Here is a 16,595-nt window from a genome sequence, read left to right as displayed (position 1 = left end):
CCCCTGCGCCCCGGCGGGGCACGGCACTGCGCCCCCGGGCCCCTCGCTCCTCGCCGCGCTGCCGGTGCGAGGGAAAGGCCCCAGCCGAGGCGGCCCCGCACCGCCCGGCCCCGGCCCCGCGCGTCCCTCCCTCCAGGCCGCGACCGTCCCGGGGAACGCCACCCGAGCGCCACGCTTCGCTTGCTGCGGCAGAGCAGCTGCCGCGTGTTTTATTAAGCAACGACACTGCCAGCAAAGCTTCGTTTTCGTTTGTTTTATTCCAAAAGCACTTCATTAAAAACGGTTTAAAAATGCTATACACGGCTGTACCGGTTTCGCAGAGCGCTCGCTCTCCCTCCACCGACTAAACCCACAAACACCAGAAAACCCTGCCCACCCTCGCACGCTCCTTCCCCCAGAGCCGGGCTACTTTCACGCCCCGACCGCCATCCCCAGCAGGCTGGGGTAATGCAACCACCATAGCGGCACGTGCCCCAGCACCCCTCGGGCCCAGCACCCCGCGGCTGACGGGCAGCCACAGCCCCACACGGGGCTCCAGCACTGCAAGGCCTCCCTGCAGGTCGGTACGTGTATGAGGGCACGTGGTGTCACTGCTCCTTGTCATGTTTTCTCCTTCCGTGACCCCAGCTGACTGCAGAGGGGACCATCAGCTGTTGCTGTTGCTCCCTTCCACTACTGTGCTGCTCTTCCTAAGCCTTGAGGCTGCTTTGCCATCAAGGGGGCTCAGCCGGCAGGCAGCAGCCCTCCTGCGATGCCATGCTGCTGCCCACGCTCCTCTGAGCACCCTTCTGGATGCCAGAGAAGATGCTGGTCCCCACCGGGCCCCTCAGCTCAGGGGTCACAGAGCCAGCTCAGAAGCTGCGCTCCCCCGAGGCTGAGCAGCCTGCAGCGGGCACAAGCACAGCGAGCGCAAGCAACCTGCGACTGAACCCCAAATGAGTAACGTGAGGAGGAGCTGCCACTGTGTGACTGAAGACATTCCCTCAACCAGACTGCAGGAGATGAGGAGTGCAACAGCTGGGGGAAAGAAAAGTGAATACTGAAATGAACAGACATGTCACCAGCCTCAAAACCAAAACAAAACCCCAAAAAAAACAGAACCCCAAAACAAACTAAAGAAACATCCCTAGAAAGACTACAGAAGGGGATCAGAGCAGAGAATCTGTGAACATCTGGAGAAAAAAAAAAAAAAGAAAAAAAAGAAAAGCTGCCTCCACCTCTGCCAATACTTTCTCTGGTTCCTGAAGGGTCCAAGGATGTCTGGTCAGCCGACCGGTGGCAGCTCGTCACCAGGGGCTCACCCTGCACAGCTGTATGGGCACCCAGCTCACCTCTCGGAGCACGAACCGCTTTTATCTCCGTTGCCAACTGCCCGACTCCTGCTCAGGCTCAGCACTCCGGCATCACCACCATCACAGGCTGCTCCCCAATGAGGTAGGTAGTTGAACTGTGGAAGGATCATTTGTCCTTTCAGTGGCACACCAAAGCCTTCCCCTCACCTCTAAAACCTGACATAAATATAAGCTCTAAGCCATCGAGAAAGGTTACTCCAAATCCCAGTACCTGCTTCTGACAGAGAACACCCAATATCACACAGGTGAGAAAACAGTGACTGCCGAAAAAGGGGGCCTGTATTTCCCAGCTGAGCGTAGCTGACAGTCTGTGTACCTTGCCCCCAAGTACAGAGGACTTGGTAAAAAAGTCCAGTAAAATTAATAGAAAGGCTTCTCGCTGAGTGAGTGGGATTTAGGGTCAGAAACCGGTGGTAACTATGTCGTAGATGTCAACAACCCTCTTCCAGGCATGACCGTAACCACCCTGATCAGTAACCATAATCCCTCATTCTACTAAACATTCTTACGACGACAGTCTAACCGGGTCCTGCTGCCTGGGAGCAATCTCAAAGTTGGCTGCTGCTGTCCTCTGTAGTTCTAATGTAAAGGATAAGAAGTCTGAGAGAACAAGAAGATACACTGATCTTCAGATTTCCACAGAGATCAGTTTGAGCTGAAGAGAAAAACAGAGAAGTCTCTACAGTTCTGTTTTCAGCCATTCAGAAGTGATCTCGCTGTAGCTCTTCCTCCTTTTCACTTTGTAAGTCAAGGCTTGGGAATATTCAGACAGCAGATGCTCCCAGTAGCAAGAGACATCCTCCATCTGCAAGTGCTCGGTGATGAACTGGCGTCCCCTAGAGACACATAAGGCACAGTCAAAACCAGTCTCCAGTTCCTACCAGAGGCTCTGGTTTTGTTTCATATGTATATCAACTTTCACTCTTCCGTGTTTCAAAAGAGAAACGACACGCACTGCTCTGTACCGTCTATTTTAATTTCACCATTGTCACTCATGCTCACAGCTCCGACGGTTGCAGTGCTTTCGTTATCCTCAAGATGGTATTTGTTACCTGGGATAATAAATATCAGATTTCACGGATCAGACGGAGCCTGAGCAGCATGGACACACGCTGCTTCAGAAACTGGCCGCTGCCAGCCTGGATGCATAACACTTACAATGTAAGGAACAGCTCCCAGGGGCCAAGTGACCTCACACAGAGACGAAAGCTCCCAACTTCTGATAGCTTTCGGTGGGGTTCCTGACCTGGTCACGTCTGAACCAAAGAGCTAAGTGTGTGATTTTGTCCTCCAGTTTCCCCCTGCTGCTAGGAGTCCTCCAACCCTCCTGCTGTTATGGCAGAAGATCAGTTTTACTGCACCCTCTTAACACTGGGTTATCTTTGATAGGCAACCCCTTCAAAAGCTGTGTAAGAAAATGCTTTGGAAGAAGACCACCCGATAGCCAGAAAGGAACACAACTTACCTCTCTGAAATTTCTTGTGCTATGGCATCATTTTCCTTTACAAACTGCAACAGCTCCCTAAAATGAACATTAGAAAAAAAAAAAAAAGGTTTAAAACAACTCGTTCAATGGAGAATGCTGTCCCTTAGCTAAACCATTGTGGAGGATGAGATCAAGGATCCACACCTGAGCGAGGGACTGGTCCTCCTCATTTCAGAGCATGGAAGAAACTTGCCCTTCTCATTTGTTCTGTATCAGTTCCGGACAGCATGCTGAAATCTGGGAGCTAACACGTGTTTTGGCCCAGTTGTCAGTTCTTCTCCCCCTTATATGTGCCACAGGGCCCACTTGCAAATTTAAGTGCTTACTGCCTGCTGATCTCAGTGAGAGTGACAGCCCTACGTACTCCACTGAAACTGCACCACGTAACACCAGCAACTGATTCTTTGGGGGCAGTAATAAAGAGAAAAGAACATGACCTCCAAGAGCTTCTGCCGACGCCTAGGAGTGGAGGCACTCCTTCGTGTCACACAAACCAAAGTGCCCTCCCAAACACAGCAGTGCTCCGCTGAGCACGCTCGGGGTCTCACACCTGACGTTGGAGAGGTCTGATGGGACTGGGATGTAGTGGACCCAAGGCTTCAGCTGGGGGTAGAAGAACTCCAGCCACTCTTCTCCGACGTGAAAGACAAGTGAACCACATAAGAAAAGGTGTTTCAACCGGAAACTGGCAGCCACTCCTCGGAAATTAAACAGGTACCTTTAAAAGGGCAAGGAAAGAGTTACACCTGGCATTTTGTAAGGAAACGGCGCTAAGAAACCAGGCTCCAAGCAGCAGTCAGCCCGGCAGCAGCCGGGGGGCATCTCCCTTACACTGAGCTACACACCAGTCACTGAAACAAAGAGAAGACATTTCTTGGAAGTTCCTCACAGAAAAGGTGAGCTGAGGTTAAGGATGTGCTGGGTGACCCTCTGCTGCCTGTGAGAACCGAGGGAGAAAATGCAAGGCACGAGGCTTTACCTCTGATACAGACACCTGTCCGTGACAAACCAAAGGAGGCCTCACGGACAACTGCCCATAAGACACGGGAAGTCACAACGGGGATGCCGATCCTGTGACTCGACCCTACCCTTCAGAGACTGTTACCACAAGGAATTTTTCCCCAATTCTCCCTCTTCTTGCAGTGAGCTTTTCTGTTCATTGTTCTGCTTTGCCACATGTATCTCAGTGGTTTTTTGTTGTTTTTTTTTCCTCTGGGATTCGGCTTTAATCTGAATCTAATTGTTTCATATTAACTTGGGAATGCAACCCTAGGAGGTTAAATAGGCTAGCACACAACAGATGGACTTTGCAGATAACAAAGAATCCAAAATTTTGTTTTCAGTATTTTCTGCCAAGTTAGTGAAGTGGGCTTGACTTGGGGGGAGGGGGGCATTTCTCTTAGCAAACTGTATCTCAGAGGGATGTTTGTTTGTTTACTTGCTTTCTTTTTTAAACCCACATTTCTCCAATTACATGGAAAGCTGTTTTTCCTGTGGGTAAAACCCCTCAGTACACAGAACTAATCTTTGAAGTCAAACGTTTTGGGCTGGGGGAAGGGAGTTCTTCCTTTAATGAAGCTATTTTGGGCGAGATGGGGATTATATATATTTGGAGTGAGATGGGAATTATAGCTAAACTTAGTTCAGCGCTAAGTGACAAGGAGTAAATGTGAAACTATTTTACATTCTTTGTATTATTTAGGAGCTCAAAGCAGGGATGAGGAGCTCGTTGTATTAGGAACTTAACAGATACACGCAGAGGTGTAACAAGAACAGTGGTCTGCAAGGGAGGAGATGCCTCTTGCCCAATTCCAGACACAGCTCCCACCATCCGTGTCCTCAGCCAAGTCGCTGAGCGCTGCTCTCGGACAGCCTGCTACAGCACCTACACCGAAGGGAACAGCAAGAAGCTCATGCTGACCCTACCAGACCCTGAGCTACGACAAAAGCGTACGAGAACGTCTCAGCCTATACTGCGCGAAGGGCTTAGGAGGCAGCAGAGTTGGGAAGTCTATGTGTAACAGAAGGGAAAAATCTGGGCAACAGTCTAGTGAAATATAAAATGAGACAAGTCAGTCACATTTGCACAAAAACACAGAGCCAGCCAAATGACTGCGTTCTTACAGCAGCAGATTCTAGCTGGCAGAATCATAACTAGGTAATTTTAAAGCAAAAGAAAAAGCAAAACATCAGACACAGAAGTGCACACACACTAAGAGTTTGTTTTTACAGAGAAACCCCCAAGAATATCACACCAAAAACCCCTCCCTAAAGTAGTTAAAAAATAAAAACCTTTGTAAATCAAAACCACATTCTCCCAAACAACATACAAAGTATGAATTAATACTCTATCTGCTCAGTCATATTTCAGGTTGTCTTTTATACTATAGACATCCAGTGGCAACACTTGCCCCAGTATGCATATGAAGACATGATTCCTTAGTTCCTTATGTCTTTGAAGACAGTAATGCTATCACTGTAGCACTGAAAAAATAATTTTGAATACACAGCTTGGTACAGGGATATAAAGAAAAATGGATAGAAAGCCTTTTTGATTAAAAAAAAAAATTCTATCTATATGTTTATTAGTGATCTCAGACCTTTACTTTCCCCAAAGCACTTTATTTCTCCTGACCTGACAGGGGAAAGCAGACACTGAAAGATGCCATCCTAAGCTTCCAGATTTTCAGCTGCCTTACGTCTGTTCATGAGCTTGTTTATCTACATGGAGCTGGTTGCTGGCATTAAAACCTTAAAACAAAATGAGACCTTACACCACACCAAAAAATAACCCACAGACCTTTAGCTGCTTTAGTAATCAAAACTCTTACTTGTATTTGCAGTGATCAACCAGTGGAATTTCCTTTGCAGGAGGCTTTCCTAAGGTGTCCTTAAAAAAAAGAGGATTAAACAAAAAGAATTAGTAAGCTTTACACGGTGATTTCACATTTGTTTTCCTTCTCAATTAGAAACAAAGCTGAAGTCTCAAAACTCTCCATTCCTACTTCTGAGAAAAACCTTCACTGGCGGGCTTTTAGAAGTATTACGAAGAATTCCTAGCCCTTCAAACAAGAAAAAAAGTTCAGTAAATTACACACTGCCTGAAAGCAAATGCCAGCACAAACACATTAAATGATAATGTTTAGTTGGCAGCTACAGAGTGGAAAACAGCTTGGGACAATGGACTATGTGAAGCCAAGTGTAACCGGATTAGCCAAGACTATCTGGAGAGAGCTGCACTGTATGCTAAAGCATGGAACTAAAGAGCTATCAGCAACAGTTATCAGAAAGTTACCAACAAGATCAAGAAATGGAGATGGCAGAAAAAGGTTTAAAGAGACTGACAACACATAGGCAGCTCAGGGCTAATTTTGCTGTAATGGAAGAGGAGGGGATTGGCATAGATTCGTTTTTTTATGTGTGCTGGTTTCCTTGAACAAAAAGTGTAGATGGAAGAAAAATGTTTGGCCTGCCAGGCTCTAGAGACTCCTTCCTTTCATCCATCAGAGAGGTGCAGCCATCAAGGGAACTACAAACCTCCCCCACAACTCTCCAACAAGATGCTTCTCATTCATCAAAGCCATCTTGCAGTGCTACACTTTCTGGCCTTGACACTCAGGAGACAGACAACACCCACACACCTTTTCAGATTTCCAAGCCTGGTTTTTAGTGTACTCAGCATCAACAAGTTCTGGGTTTTCTCGGGACAGCAGAATGAGGGGATCTCTCTCAGGGCTCGTTCTGCAGAAGAAACGCTATCAGTAATTGCCAATCCACATGACTCAACGCAGCTAACAAACTACAGGACTCAAGAGCCTACCTCTTTATGACGCTGACCTGCCTATGTGCCCCAAAAACATTATTAAGCACCTACCATGCAGTATATTTTTGTCCAAGGGTATATGAGCAGAAGAGAATGAGTTACGTGTACCGAAATTATCCGAGGCCATTTTTATTTCACTTAATAAATATTCAATAGCATTATTTAAGCAATTCTCAGGACAACTCAGCAGATATGTTGTTTCCTTCAGGCTGTATCCTGATGGGTGCCAAATACTTAAACTACCTTCTAAGTCAGAGAGACCTAAGAGATGCTAATAAGCATCTTCAGAGCTGATCCCTCTGACGCCAATTTAAAACACTACAGATAAACAAGGTTATGACATCCCTGAGACTCACTCCTCATCTCCTCAGCCCACCTAGTAAGATACCAAATCCTTCCCTACTGGGGGTGGGGGAAGAACAAAGTATTGGGTTTAACACTGTTTTCAAACTGTCACTGGAAAGAGGGCAAAAATAATCTTTCTTATCCCCCGCCACTCAGGTAACTGAAAGCAAGAATACTTCCAGTTCGGTGTCAAGCACTTTCATAGTGAAGAATAAAGTATTCACATTGGCAAAAAGCATGCACATCAGTATCAAATCTTTACATTTGTATCATGCACCTGCAGTTCCCTTCTCAGAACAAAACAAGCTGGTTCCTAGTGTGACAGGTTTACTTATTAATAAACAACACAGCAAATCCATCACAACATCCGTTTCCAATATTAGACTTACTATAATAAAACAGTTGCAAATTGCAATTCTTATGGAGAATCACTAATGGTGAAACGCTGCTGTACAGTATGTCTCACTTTCCTTTGATCTAAAAAATACATTCTGGGTTACACTTGTTTAGGTCTTGGAGATACAGAAATTTCTGCATACAGCCAGCTATCACAGCACGTTGGTAGAATCTCCTGTTACAGGAAAATATGCTCACCTGGATCCTCGGAAATAGCCTTTAGAGATTTTTTTCGTCCATGGCCATTTTTCTGCAGATCTGAAAATATTGTTTATAAATGGCAATAAATGACTTAATATAACCATGAAACGCACTCTCATCAGTTTTCACAGCATGATCTCTTTTTATTATTCGTCATTTTTGATGGAAATCACTTTCTTCATTATAGCAGAAAAAACTCGCAGCCAGGTTTAATGAAACAGGTTTTCCTGTGAATATTGTGTTTAAGGCAACATGACACAGGCTACTTTTCAGAATACCTTTCAGTCAAAATGATGAATTACATATGATCCCCTCACCAAACCTCTAAGGGTATTAAAATTTACCTAAAATTTGAATCCGCTTTTTGTATTGTTGCTTTATTTTTCTGTACTTCATTGAATATGGATAGACTATTAGAGAGTTTCTAACCACTCTCATTTCCCATTAAAAAAACTGCAATCAACCAACAACAAACAAAAAACCCCCCATCTGGTGTTTTGCATTTAAAACACAGGGGTTCACCGTTTTCCCAAATAACTTCCATTTTAAATCTAAGCAAGTCCTTCAAAATAGGTGCATGTTTTAATTCTGTCACTGGAGTCACCCACCTCCCTCTGCGGAACCCTTTGTTGCACTTTTCTGTTGCACCTGGTTTGACATGTAGGTCCTGATCCCCAAACTGATCTGCACAGGTCAAGCTTTGCATCTGCTTATAACGCAGTGACCCAAGTGGGGTTCACTGAGAAAGCAAGGGTAAGTAAATGTTTTGGAACTTCATTGTATTATATCACCGTAGGCTTCTGCTATGACTAGTCCCATCGAACTTCAGATTTTGAAGGGGGAAACATTCAACCTTGCATTCTCATGCCAAGTGATTGACACCAAGGTGTTTTTTCTTGTTATGTTTCTATGTTCACTTGCTGCTGCACACTTTGTCACTCTCCATGGGAAACAGCCCCTCATTCTGCTAACAGCAAAAGATCCTGCCAAAAAGACGACATTTCTGACTGGGAGCCTTTTGTCTTACTCTGAGCCCAGTAACAACTCTTGATTTTGGGAACGATTCCAGGTTTCTCTATTGCACAATAATACTCAAGTAAAAGCATATCTAAAGATGGCTTTCCTTTACCCTTCCAGAAGCTTATACAAACATCCTGGATCATCCCTGCAGTGAAAAAACCACAGCTCCTAGCGAAGTAGTTGGAAACAAAGGAAAACATTTCCATGTGTCAAGGGAGATTTCTGCAGGCAAAAGATAACTGCTACTTTTATTGACAAGCCCTATCCCACCAAAAATGATAGTAATCTAGCCCTGACAGCATGAAGAATGTGTATATTTTGTCCTCTGTATTCCTCACTAAAGTGCTGGAAACAGAGAAGCTAATTATAACTTCTAGTTACATCATCCAAGGTTTCCATGGAGAATTCTTATAAAGCAGTCAGGCTGTATGTAGCTAATGAGAGGCAGCAGGACAGATCACAGGCCAACAGACCAATGGCCCAATGCTGCTCAGTGCTGGACAGCTTTTACTGTGAGTCTGTCTTCCATTAAACCTACACACACACACACATAACCATTTCCAAAACATACCTTCTGAGGTCCTCCCTCATGAGGTCCCAGCGCCCTAAACCTGTTGGGTAAATTGGCCAGACAGCTGGTCCTCCTTCCCAAAAAGTCCAGGCAGGATACATAATATCATTGTATTCAGGTGTCTTAAGAAAAAGGAGAGTAATGTTAAGAATCAAGTCATGTCTAATCCAGTTTACTGACAGCCCACCAGTAATGAACAGGCCTGCTGGGAGTCCTGTCAGCTTTCTCTGCTACTGCTCCACAAGCAGCCGTGAGAGCTTTGTGGTCACCATGGTGTTGCTGGGGTTCGGATGAAGACAACCCATTACTGAAACGTTTCAATGGTTTTAAAAAGGCTGTGTCCTGCTGCATGACAACATGGGACTTTCATGTCACAAAATGACAAAAAGAGGTCCACAACATAGCCAATTCATAACCAGAAAGAAGACCTGAGCTCCACTCACCTTTCTAAAGGTTTGTGCCTATGTATAGCTACAAGTGTTTTTTACTGATGGTAAGTTAAGAGGCAGCATTATCTCCTCAGAGATAGAGGCACTTAGAGATGCTTTGACATTAAGGTTTCCAACACTTCAGTTCATTCCAGCCTTCCTAGAGATCATGTAACAACTCACCATAATAAATACCCAGATCATGTAAGAATTTCAGCTCCTCGCTCCCATCCGGATGCTTAAATCCCCATATAATCAGAGGGAAGGCCAGCACTTAAGACTAAACCCTTTCACAAAACCAGACTATAGGCCACTCCTTGCACTAGTAATAAACCTATACAATTATCCACCTATCTGTCACCTGGAGATACTGGAGAGAGTCCAAGGCCACCAAGGTAGTTAGGAGGTTGGCGCACATGACGTATAAACAGGGGCTGAGGAATGGGTTTGTTCACACACAGGAAAGAAGCAGCCTGGGGGAATCTAAATGCTGTCTCCTACTACCTAACAGGAGAGTTCAGAGAAGATGGAGGCACACTCTTTTCATAAGCGCTGGGACAGAACGAGAGGCAACAGGCTTTGATTACAAGGGAAATTCCCATTAGATACTGGGAAACACGTTTTCATTCTGACAGAGGTCAAACACTGTCTGTGGACACCCTGTCCTCACGGACGCTTGGATCTGGGCAGGGCGCAGCCTGGAGCACCCTGATCTAGTCGGTCCTGCTCCAAGTGAGACGTTGGACTGGGTGACCTCCTGAGGTCTCTTCCAACTTAAATGAGCATGTGCCTTTATGATCTGCTCCCTCTCAGTCTTGCTAGAAACAGGCATTGATAAAAAAACATGACAGCTCCACCGCAACCCCAGGGTCAGCCTTCTGAGATGCAGAATAGGACAATCCTTCACTCCCCTGTGCTTTCAGCCCTAGAAATCACCCTGGACCAGCATCCTGGAGCCTTCCTAACACTGGCTGGTTACATGGGAGGTGTGACTGGGTCACTGGGTTTCAGTTAAGGATAGGGCTGAGGTTACAGTTCAGATATTGGACAACGGTGACCAGAGAACTCAGTTTCTTACAGGGTCTTGCAAGGCACCGGGGGCAGGACAATGAATATGGCTGCAAAAGTTAAGCTCCTACAACGTGCTCTGCATCATTTTGGATTCTGCGGGCTAGAGTTAAGGCTGTGCGATGGTCAAGAGGCAAGACAGCTTGCTTTGCTACTACATCTGGCAGTGAACACGGCTGTTGAGTGACAGTGCCTGCAGTGCTGTACTGAATAGAGAGAGCTCTAGGATGGCTGGGGACTAGGCAATAGTTATGGATCCTATCATGGTTCAGACTGCATGAGCTGAACACCTGTGTTCAGAGTAAGATGCTACAAGTTAGCAGAAACAGGATAGGGCCTGAACTAGCAAGAGCAAATGGTTTCTTGCTTCTTTTTGCATTTTACTCTCTGCTGGGCTTCAGCCAAGGACATGATTAAGGTTAGGTAGCAACGGTGCAGTATTTGGGCACGTCGGGTGTACACTAAGGCAAAACAAGATTAGGTGAAGCTTGAGGTGTAACGATATTTTGTTGCAAAGGGTAAGAAGCTACACTACAGTCAGGTTTAACAATGGGAGAGGAAGGAAAACATATGTGAAGGCTCTTGAGTCAGGAACAGAGAACGAATGTCTATGTGTGTGTGTGCATGTTTGTGGATGGAAGAGGAAATCCAGGGGAAAAGGGTTCACAGGAGATAGCAGTATTACAAAAAAGAAATTAAGAAACACTTATCTGTGGTACCAAAAAAGAGGACTAATATATTCACGTTAAATGAGATTAACTGTGTGACAGCTGACTGATAATCAAAAATCCTTAGCAATGCTGATAAAGTACTGCTACGACTTTAACAGAAGCACTGTAGCAAATGACAGTGATGCTGGCACATATCCCATCCCGCTGTGCACCATTTCACTGTGGCAGAAGTACATTTTTTGACCTGGAAGAGGAGCTAATGAGGGGGAAAAGTGTTCTGTTGAATAAATCTGCAAGTCCGTCCACCACAAAACTGGAAGTAAAAGGAAATAAAAAGCGAAAAAGAGCAAGCAATTCTGACACAGAAAATCTGTGGGGAACAATCCTTAAAAATACGTTCTCAAAAGAAAGGACATGCATGTCTCAGAAACACTCAGCTTCTAAAGGTGTGTGCACCTTACTGAAGGAGAAGACTGGGATAACGGGTTTCATCCACCTGGGGACCTGGGGGTAGTCTCTCACATTGATCACCATTTCCATGTCAGGGAGGCGGCTGATGATCTCCATAAGGAAGTGCTCAACTCCACTGCATCTGTGGAGAAACAACATATGGCAAAGAGCTATAAGGAGAAGGCAGAACCCTGAAGTCTCCTGCAGGCCTTTCTGTCTGTGCAGGAGTGGAAGAGATGGTGAATCAGAGACATATGATGATGCAGGCTGGGAACTGCCTATAGCAGTCTCCAAGCCCCAATGCAGCATAGACACCAACGAAGCAACCCATCCTGTTCAATCTGGCCAGATCTGCAGTTTTCTCTTGGATCCCACAACCAACCAATCCTTTGTACACTGAAATGCAATAATTACACTTTTGCCTTGCTATATTAAAGCCACAACCATAATTTTCTAGGCTCTTGCTCTGATAAGGAATTCAGACCTCTTGACATATCATTGTGCTCAGTGACTTCCAGCTTGGCAGTGTTGGAAGTACCCCTGTGTCCCAGGCTGGGGAGATGAGATCTTCTGCGCAGCTCTTACCTTGCAGGGAACAAGCAGTCCTGCTCACGGTACAGTTTGTTCTTAATGATTTGGTAGTGCGTCCCGAGCTTCCTGCTCACCACATCGGATATTATTTCTTTGGAAATGCCACCTCGAAAAGGAGCCAGGTCCTGCTTCCAGACACTGAAACAAAACAATCATCCGTTATTATGTACAACAGGGAGGATACTGCATTAAATTACCGCAGTATACAGAACAGACTTCTAGCTAGAACAAGCTCCATGTAGCTTCCAGGAGCTCTGCTACACATGGCTGTGCTACATAATGAGGAATTTAACTTAAGTCACTTGGAAGAGCTGTTACTCAGAGACTCAAAGGTCCAAGCTTCACTCTTTTGACTATCTACATACTGCTTGCCCAAACAGAAAGCCCAGCACAGGACTCTGAGGCTAAATCAACATGGACAACTCCAGCTGCTCTCCCAGAAAGAGCCTTACATACCCTGGCAGGTTATGGGTAAAAGCCGTCAGCTCACTTAACCTTTGAGTTGTGAAGCTTGTGCTCTGGCCTTCCATAAATTATGAGCCGCACCAAGACCAAATTCCTCACACAACATCATGCTATTTAGACATTAAAAAAGAAGGTAAGAGTCTAGTTGCAAGGAATAGCATTGCCCAATAACGCTGGGTGCAGTGAAAGCCAGCCCAGGAGGACAGGCCTATGTAGCACATGTTCTGTGACATCTGCACATGACCAGTGAGCTCCAGGAATGCAGTATGAAAACATAAGCCTAATGAATCTAAGAAAATGCAGGAGAAGGATGCAGTTTATATAAATTTAGCCTAAAGGCCTTCAGATCTAGCTGCTTGGAGCATTTAATGAAATTTGTCAGACTGGTACCATCCTCCCCACCTTTTGGTAGACACTGCATCAATGGCTTAGTTTAATACAACACTGCTGAAGCGATCCCACTGTGAGTGTGGTCAAACACTGGTACAGGTTTCCTAGAGAGGCTGTAGAGCTTCTGTTCTTTGAGATACTCAAAACCTGATCAGACACAGTCCTGGACAACCTGCCTGAGCAGAGGGATTGGACTTGATGATCTCAGGAGTTCCTGTCCAACCTCCACGATTCTGCTATTTCATAATCAGGTAGGAAACAGTAAAACTATGAAAAGAATTGCCACTGTGCAGATGGGCCGACCACAGGATAAGGAGTCTTGCAGAGATGCAAATGCAATGAGCTTGAGAACAGGAAGAAAGTTGCAGTTTTATGGCACATCCATGTCATTGTAACCTAAGTGACAACTGAAAGGTAGTGACAAACAAGTTAAAACCTTCAGTTCTTGGCCACTGAGTCACAGAAGACTAGACATAAATAGAATCTGATACATAGAGAAAAGTACCAGCTTTCAGCATTCTGCTGCATATTTACATACCTTCAAACCAGCTCTCAAAATGAACGAAGTTAAGTGTCACACTGCGTATGTGCTGTATTATCTTCCTGGATTCATTTGTAATGCCTGTCACTACAGCAGCACTCCTTAATAACCCTTAAATGAAATACTGCTTTAGTAAAAACTAAGTTTCGAGACCCACAGCAACCACAACTTCGTATTACCATCAACTATTATGTTCTGAAGCAGATTTGGAGGTTGTAAACACCTGCGAAGGTGTTCTTATCCAAAGGTGGGCAGGAGATGGTGGAGTGTATGTTTAACTATTTAATGTCTTTAGGCTGTATCTGAATTGGCACTCAGGAAAAAAAACAGAAGGCTAAACTAGAAGAGACTTTTCCTCATCAGTATTTCAAGAGCAATGAAGACCAAAACCTCCAAACAGAGTGTACAAACAGTTGCCCAATATGACTCTCACCTCATACTAAAAGCCAGTATAGCACTCAATCTCACTCCCAAAATGTGTGAGCACATCTGGTACTTTTAAATAGGAGGCTTAAAGCTGAGCATCTGTGTTTCTGCATTTGGAATCCTAAAGGCAGAAGGTGTTGACTCTTCCCTGAATTCCCTCTTCTCCTTTAAATAAACATACTGCTTAAAGGTATCAAAAAGCCCCAGTCCTACAATCCCTGCCCCAATGGCAATGACGACCTATGCACCTGTAATGTTCACCACACTGCAGCCATGCTCTGTCATTACAAACAGAAAAGAAGCTTGATTTGGCTTCATCTACAAGAGAGATCAGCCATCACTTGTACTGCCTACAGTGTTCTTGCATCACAAATAAGCCTCTAGCTCTCTGCATTAAATTCACTACAGGCCACTATTTCAAGCCAGAATGCTGGCATTATACATAATGCTCCACAGTTATAAAAAAAATAAAACAGGACTTGCGTCTTCCTGAATGAGCCTCTTGGATCATGCTTTGGTGACGTAAAAGTCAAGTTAAACATCCACCATCCCTCCAGTTCTCACAGGCAGTGAACCAAACTGCCTAGAAAGAGTGCTAAGAAGTACGACACTGTCACACCAAATGAATCTGTGCTCTGTAACAATCTTTCCTTAATCCTGCTATTTAGAATATTTCGCAGATACTTGATTTCCTCCACTTTTAAAAGCCCATGAGAAAGACTTGTTAGCAACAACACTGGACCGAGAGAGAAGGCAGAAGTGGATTGTTAAGACAGAAATGTCACCAGCTACGCGTGTGGTTTATTGCATGATCACATATGAAATGCTGACATTGCGTATGTTCAATCATGGAAGACAACAAGGAGTGTGATCGGTTTGCAGGTGGACACGCTTTCTGCTGGAACTATGGAGGTCAACCTGTTTCACATGATGCCAGTAATAACCTCCTTGCAAGCACCATGACCTATGATAGTTGCAGATATGATTGCTAGAGAATATTTGGACTCTAAGGTAATTCCCAACCATCAGTGCCGGCAAAAGCATTCCCTCATGTAGTCAGAGGCCTGTGCAGTCAGAAGGAAACCAGTCTCTCACCTTTGGTGGCAGCTGCAATTCCCTTTTACGCATGGCTTATAAACTTCCACAGCTTTCTTAATTTGGTCAGTTATTGTTTTCCATTTAGCACCTGAAACACACAGCAAGGAAAACCCAAAGGAATTAATCCATCAAACTACCACAACAGCTACCCGAACAGCATTTCTGGTCCAGCTGGCAACAGCAACGCACCAGTAGTGCTGCTCCAGTCCAGCCCAACGACAGCATGCCTAAAGCAACGGGGGGAAAGATGGGCCATCATGGACTGGGCAAAGGGGTCACAGAGCTGAGGGGGGCTGGGGAAGGGACAGCGGGTCGGGCACCCTGTGGTGGCCCCCGGGCTGAAAGGGAAGCCGGGAGAAGCCCTGGGGACCACCACAGGGCGCCGGGTGAGCTGCTGGCGAGGAAGAGGAGGCGGCGAGCGTCCCTCAGCGCCCTCACAGGATGCGTGGGCTCCGGCCCGGGCCACCAACCCTCCCCGCCGGCCTCAAAGCGCCATCCCCCGCAACACCCTCACCCCCAGGCTAACGCCAGGAGCCCCGAGCACCCCTCACCTGATGAACCACCCGCCACGAAGGGCTCCAGCCGCCACACGACAGCCAGCGCCCACAGAGCCAGCGCCGCCCGCCTCATGCCGCCGCCGCCGCCAGCACCGCCCTGCGCATGCGCGACCCGCCGGCGGGCGGCCGGCCGTGCCCCCAACAAAGATGGCGGCGGCCATGCCCCCAACAAAGATGGCGGCGGCCGCCTCCAGCCCCGCACAAAGATGGCGGCACCAGCGGGCTTGATGGGAGCTGTAGTTCCCGCCGCGCCTCAGTGGCGGCGAGACCCTGCCTTACTCCAGGGCCCTGTGTGTGTGAGGGCAGACGGCTCTTGTAACTTAACAGAAATAAAGGCACTGGTGTAGGGGGCCCAGAGTTGGTGGGGGCTGTGCTGCCCCACTGCCCGCAGAAGGGCTGAGCCTGCATCCCTCCGAGTAACGAGCCAGCGTGAGCCTCAGGGATGCCAGGAGTCTTATGCAGATCTTGTGTACCTGGTGGCCCTCAATCCCTTTGTGATTTGTCATTTTTTTAGTGGGGGAAACTTCCCTGGATACCTGAATTCACCAAGCAGTTTGTTCAGCCTGTAAGGGCTCCTCCTCCAGGCACGCCCGCCTGCTGTTGCCATTTGATCGTTTATGATTAAGCTGTGAATCTCATCGCTACAATATAAAGGTTTAGACTGATTTGTATCAACTTCTCTACGGCTTCAGGGACATGGACTGTAAGAAAAAAGA

The 16,595-nt window shown here is 46.2% G+C and overlaps 1 protein-coding gene across 1 annotated transcript; it reads right to left on the bottom strand.

Annotated features, from left to right (window-relative positions):
* Nucleotides 1–238: 238 nt before the first annotated feature.
* On the bottom strand, nt 239–15,989 carry POGLUT1 (protein O-glucosyltransferase 1). The gene is made up of 11 exons (XM_055701212.1): nt 15,874–15,989; nt 15,320–15,410; nt 12,397–12,540; nt 11,818–11,953; nt 9,195–9,316; nt 7,601–7,660; nt 6,480–6,579; nt 5,670–5,728; nt 3,389–3,556; nt 2,818–2,874; nt 239–2,188 (listed from the first exon to the last, which is right to left on the bottom strand). Exons 1-11 carry the CDS (start codon nt 15,950–15,952, stop codon nt 2,032–2,034), a joined length of 1,173 nt encoding a protein of 390 aa, XP_055557187.1. The 5' UTR covers nt 15,953–15,989; the 3' UTR covers nt 239–2,031.
* Between the last annotated feature and the right edge of the window lie 606 nt (nt 15,990–16,595).

Source organism: Falco cherrug, chromosome 2 (genome assembly GCF_023634085.1).
Source record: "Falco cherrug isolate bFalChe1 chromosome 2, bFalChe1.pri, whole genome shotgun sequence".
In the NCBI taxonomy this organism is placed as follows: domain Eukaryota; kingdom Metazoa; phylum Chordata; class Aves; order Falconiformes; family Falconidae; genus Falco; species Falco cherrug.
The sequence above is the reverse complement of the archived record's forward strand: the minus strand, read 5'-3'. Positions and strand labels throughout refer to the sequence as shown.

Bases quoted from the DNA above. Each gene is read 5' to 3' on its own strand.
- POGLUT1 (XM_055701212.1), bottom strand. From the start codon at position 15,952: ATGAGGCGGGCGGCGCTGGCTCTGTGGGCGCTGGCTGTCGTGTGGCGG. The intron at 15,411-15,873 runs GTGAGGGGTGCT...TGTGTGTTTCAG, and splicing joins CGTGGCGGGTGGTTCATCAG to GTGCTAAATGGAAAACAATA. The intron at 2,875-3,388 runs GTGTGAGACCCC...TGTTCATTTTAG, and splicing joins TCAGACCTCTCCAACGTCAG to GGAGCTGTTGCAGTTTGTAA.